Below are 5,875 nucleotides of genomic sequence, written 5' to 3'. Positions count from 1 at the left end.
AGGCACTGTGGAAAACAGTATGGAGGTTCCTCAAAAAATTAAAACTAGAACTGCCTTATGATCCAGCAATCCCATTTTTGGGTATTTATCTGAGGAAAACGAGAACAGTAACTTGAAAGATATATGCTCTCCCATGTTCACTGCAGCATTATTCACAATAGCTAAGATATGGAAATAAATGTCCATCAACAGATGAATGAATAAAGTAAATCCTGCCGTTTGCAACAACATGGATGGAACTTGAGGACATTACGCTAAGTGAAATAAGCCAGACAGAGAAAGACAAATACTGCATGGTGTCACTTATCTGTGGACTTAAAAAAAAAAGTCAAACTCATAGAAACAGCTGAAAACTGATTGCCAGGAGCTGGGGTGTGGGAAGTGGGAAGAGGCTGGTAAAAACATACAAGTGTTCAGCTGTAAGATGAATAAGGTCTGAGAACCTAATGTAAACATAGTGACTATAGTTCACACGGTATAATATAATTGAAATTTGCTAAGAGAGCAAAACTTAAATGTTCTCACACACAAAAGAAGATACATATGGGAGGTGATGGATGTGCTAATTAGATGGTGGGAATCTTTTCACAATGTATACATATATCTTTTGCACACTTTCTCCATCTTAAATATCTTACAACTTCACTTGTCACGTATACCTCAATAAAGCTGAAAAAAAAATCCATGGATTGATGATTCGAGATGAATGTATATTTAAAAAGAAAACATCATTGTAGTGATGAGGATCATTCAAATGAGTATCTATTGTCCTCAAAATAAAGAGAATATAGTAATAAGTGAAATACAAAATATCCCAATGCACTTTTCTATTTTAAAAAAAAGATTTTTGGTTTTACTTCATCAAAACAAAATTAAATCAATGTTTATTTTAATATTATTAATTTTATACTTTTAATATGTAGATTGGTTTGGATTTTATATTCTGTAGCCAGACATTTATACCATGTCTCTGTAAATAACATTGTATATGTATTATATTCCGGTAATATTAGAGTAGAAATGATTTGTCAGTACTGGGTGCCATACATTCTTTTTCCTGAAGAGAGGCCCACTCATGTTACTTAAATTGGAGAGATGATGTACTAGGACCATGAAAAAATAAGGTGTGAATAGATTATGTCCCCCACTGACATTTGCATTGTAATCAATTTTGATTTGTAAGGGGCATTTGTTTTGTAAATGTTTCTTTGTGACTAGGGATGTAGAGTTGTGGCAAAAGTTCCTGTTTCATAATTCACCATCGCCCATCACCACCTTGTAGAAAATAGGGTTTAAAGAAATCACCAGCTGGAGTGGCCTGCTTTCAACATGCAGAGCTAGTGATGCAAGGCCATGTCAGCTCTAGCAAAGATTCCTCCTCACCCTCAGGGCAGACAAGCAAGAAAGGGCTGCAGACTGAGGGGAACATCTGTCAGCTCCTCCAGGTTCTCCTCAACCACATCATCATCCCAGAGGTAGGCATGCTCAACGAAAGACTGTGCATTGAATTTGTGAGCTCACTGCTCAGATTGCAGCCTGTTTTCATGGTTACTTTCAGTAAGTTCATCTTAAAGAACATCTTCATCATTTGAAACATTCTTGTTTTGTTGTGGTGCTGATATTGTACTTTTAAATTTTCTTTAGGGTACCAGAGGGAGGCTGGCTGTGGTCCATGAACTCACAGAAATTATAAACCGTATTCAAGCAAGGACTCAATCCATCTGAAAAGTGTGTTAAAGGAAAAAGTAAGACAGATAAAGACATGGAGCTGCAGCAAGGGGATGAAATGGAGGAAGAGGAGAAAAATGAGAAGAAAACCGTGTCTCAGCCCCAAAGTAAGGCTGTTGGGAGTAGAAATATATAGTTTCTAAACAGAGAGCACAAATTATATGAACGTAAAACTGTTTAGCCTAGTTGTGAAAATTACACTTGTTGAGAACTAATTTAATGATTCAAATTCAAAACTAATATTTAAAGTCTTTTGACTAAACTATTATCTGTGAAAGTCACGGCTTATTGGTTGGTTACCTTCTGTTGATGCTTTTGTTTCACTTTTATCAGTTCCGCAGGACAGGGCCATGGTGCAAAAAGGGGTTTACCAGAAGTGAGTATTGAGCAACAGTCTCATCTTCAAATACTTTTGCAACTTGTTATGTAAAATCACAGTTGCAGAAAAATTGGTTTCCCTTAAGAGTTATTAAGCAGATCAATTCTACTATCTCTAGATCAGGTTTTTTTAGCCCAATTTCTTTTACAGAAAGTGTTCTATTTGTATGCATAAAGTAACCAGTACCTGCTAAACTTCAGACCAATATATGCCAATATGTCAGAGGAAAGTTTTCACTTAATTGCAATTTGGGTTAACATAAGAATGCAACAGTATCATTTCAGGAATTCTAGGCAGGAAAAATATTAATACCAAAATGGTATAATTTTCACCACTTGACTTCTATTCCTCCTTGCGTACCATGCACAGAAACATAAGCTTATTGAACAACACAAAATTTGCTTTTCTATGAGAGTTATCTGTTGCATTCTTTTGCTTTTCAGTAATTTTTCTAAGCTTACATAGATTTAGACATTGCTGTTTGAGTGTAGGTAGCAGGATAAAAGAAATCATTTGCTTTGAAAAGTTCTTATTTTTTAGTTCTTCTGTGGTCTATGATGTTGTTCTTGGAATCTTTACTGGTGTTTAAAAACTTGGACTTTTGTGTTGGACACTAGGATTTGAATTCAGGGTCCTTCGCTTGCTGGTGTTGTGGGGGTGGACAGGAGGCTTTAAGGCTCATTTCCTCCTCTGTCATATGGGGTTGAGTTGTGCACGCCTCATACATTTCTGATGAGAATTAAGTGAAACAATATATGAAAACGTCAGAACAGTGCTTGGTACATTGTAACTGAACAATAAGTATCGGTTATCTTTAATATTGGTACTAGCATTCTGGGGTTTATATTTTTTAATGATCTGATGTTTGCTAATAATTGTACATTTAAATCTTGAGCTTCAAGGGTGTCTTAGTTCATTTGGGCTATCTGCTCTAACAAAAATATCTGACTGAGTAGCTTATAAACTACAGAAATTTATTTCTCACAGTCTAGAGGTTGGGAAATCTAAGATTAAGGCACTGGCCGACTCCGTGTCTGGAAGGGCCCGCTTCCTGGACAGATGGCCTCTTCTCACTGTGTCCTCACATCTCCAAAGGGGTCTCTTTTACAGGGGCAGTAATCCCATTCTTCAGGGCTCCATCCTCATGACTTAGTCACCCCTGAGGCGCCACTTTCTAATATCATCACGCTAGGGAATAGGCTTCAAAATATAAATTTGAGGGGGACACAAACTTTTAGTCTACAGCAAAGGGTTAGAAACTGTTCCCTGGTTAACTGTGTGTATTGAGTAATAATGGCTTGTTTTCAGTACTGAGGTACAGATTTCCTTACACATTTAGAAGTAATTTAAAGATTATTAGATATTAAACTATTTAAAACCTTAAAAGTTAACCTACATACTTTATGGAGTCTTAGTTATACATCTCCAAAGATTACGTTTTATGTAGAGAAGCTATATGCAAAAAGATTTTCCTGTGAATCTGAGAATATTTTTTCTAGTCTGAGTGTACCTGAAAAAAATTTATATCCGATGACATACAACATGATTTCTTCATAAAGTTAACTAGCGGATTGAAATCAGAGATGAGAATATCATCGGGGAACATTTTCGTAAAGGCTGTAGGTATAAAATTTTCAGAACAGGATTTGGACGCTATGCTTTAACTATGAATTAAGGGTACTATATCAGTTAGGGTCTCATCATAAATCTGATAGCACATTCAAATTACAATAATTCAAGGAAGATTTATAAATAAGGATGCTATTATAAAGATGCAAGCAGGGCGGGAACCATAAGGGGCCCCTGGGCTGTCATACCCCAGGCCTGAGACTCAACTGTGGGGAGAGGTATTTGGAGCCAGGAAGGAGATGGTCAGGTAGAACAGGCCACCTTAGAAAACAGTGACCTTCGACTAAGAGACACAGACAGCCTTTCTGCTTGGAATGAATTCCTTGACCTCATGCCCTGATTCTGCTCTCCTGCTCGAGTTCCTTATTGGTCAAGCTCAAGAGAAGTCAAAAGGCCTAGGAGCCTGTTTGAAAAGTCCATTCAGATCAACTTCCCGGGGTCAACAGCAGGATGGAGGAAGGTAGAAAATGGATCTAACGAGGCCAACAGAAGAGGGCTGCACATACACTGACAGCATAAAACTCTAGAACTTATATTTTCTTGTTATTACAATCACTGGTGGCAAGTGTTTATAAAACAGAGTTGTAGCTTTATAAACATGTACCAGAGAAACTCCTAATAGGAATTAAGTTTCAAATAATGGGAAATAATGTTCAAATAATGTTCAAATAATGGGAAAAGAGAACATGGCTTAAAATGCATGTTCTGTAAAAAAGAAAAATCTTTTAAAACTGTATCAGGGCTAGATACATATTCCTATATTTCATTGCACCTGGGTGCCACCCTCAAAAAATGCTATCTCAGTGCCCTGAGCATCTCCAAGTTCAGTGCAGTGCTTACTTTGGTCATTCATTCACTCACTTATCATTCAACAAACATTTACTGAGAGCCTTCAATGTCCTAGGTATTGTGCTAAGCTTTGGGTAAAAAGTAGTAAGTGAAATAGACATCATTTTCCCTGTGAATCTGGGACTATTTTTTGAAATTTATGGTTTAGTAGATATGTATTTCAAATGATGTAGAGAAAGATTTAAATAGTTTAGTAAGTTTGTGTTTTTTGGTTTTTTTCCCCATGTTTCTTACTGTCTCTTTGATCAGATTTTTATTCAAAATGAGCTGTCCAAAGTGATTTGACCTTTACGGAATAAACAAATTTCAGTTTATGCTGCAGGCTTCTTTTGGCTAGTCCCATGAGCATACAAATACGTACATCTTCTAATTTTAAAACATCTCTCCCTTGACCATACATTTCCTTTCAGCTATGGCCCCATTTTTCTGTCTCTATTTGCTGTCTTATTTTTTTCTCTCTGGGCCCACTCCAAAGAGGCTGTGATCACCACACACTACCAAAACTCCCCTTATCAAGTTTGCCATTGACTTCTATACGGCCAAGACCATTGCTCAATTTTCAGTCCTAATTTTATCCACTTTAGAAGCATTTGATAAAGTTGCTCATTCTTGAAACATGTTTCATCTGTCTTCTGGAACACCATCCTTTGTTAGTTTACCTCCTGTCTCTGATTATTCCTTCTTATTCTCCTTTCTTGATTCTCCATCTTCCTGATCTCTGAACTTTGGAGTGCCCCAGGACTCAGACTTCAGACATCTAAATGCTATCTGCAAATCACTGATGTGCTGAAGACTTCCAACTTGATATGGTCATTCCAGCCTCATCTATTCAACTGCCTTTTTGACAATTGACAACTCCAAACTTTAAGTGTCCAAAATTGAACTCTTAATCCCCACAATCCTCGCTGCCCCCCAACCCCCAAACTTGCTTCTTAGGCAGACTTCCCATCTCAGCATAAGCAACCTCTTTTCTTCTAGCTGCTCCAAGTAAAAACTTTGACTTATCCTGGACTCCTCTTTCTCACTTCCTACATCCAATGAATCTGCCAGTCCTGTCAGCCCCTCCTTGTGAACATATCCAGAACCTGCCCACTTCTCACCAGCTCCACTGCTATGTCTTTGTACCAGTCAGGGGTCTCCAGAGAAACAGAACCAATAGGAGATATCTCTATTGACTGGTTGATTGACTGATAGATAGATATGGAGAGAAAGAGAGAGAGGGAGAGGGAGAGAGGAGGGAGGGAGGGAGAAAGGGAGGGGGGGGGAGAGAGAGAGAGAGAGAGAGAGAGA

The 5,875-nt window shown here is 37.7% G+C and overlaps 1 protein-coding gene across 2 annotated transcripts in view; it reads left to right on the top strand.

The window, feature by feature from the left end:
* The first annotated feature begins 1,312 nt into the window (after positions 1-1,312).
* The window catches only part of STX11 (syntaxin 11), a 61,574-nt gene continuing 57,011 nt past the window's right edge, over positions 1,313-5,875 (top strand). The window contains exons 1-2 of one of the 2 annotated variants that reach the window (XM_019653737.1): positions 1,313-1,475; positions 1,645-1,835. In XM_019653737.1, the coding sequence (XP_019509282.1) occupies positions 1,763-1,835 (73 nt within the window). In that variant the 5' untranslated portion in view covers positions 1,313-1,475; positions 1,645-1,762. Of the gene's footprint in view, positions 1,558-1,644; positions 1,836-5,875 lie in introns of both variants that reach the window. The other variant, XM_019653738.1, reaches the window with a different exon arrangement.

This window comes from Hipposideros armiger, unplaced genomic scaffold (genome assembly GCF_001890085.2).
Source record: "Hipposideros armiger isolate ML-2016 unplaced genomic scaffold, ASM189008v1 scaffold_206, whole genome shotgun sequence".
Classification (NCBI taxonomy): Eukaryota; Metazoa; Chordata; class Mammalia; order Chiroptera; family Hipposideridae; genus Hipposideros; species Hipposideros armiger.
This window is presented reverse-complemented; position numbering and strand designations above follow the sequence as displayed.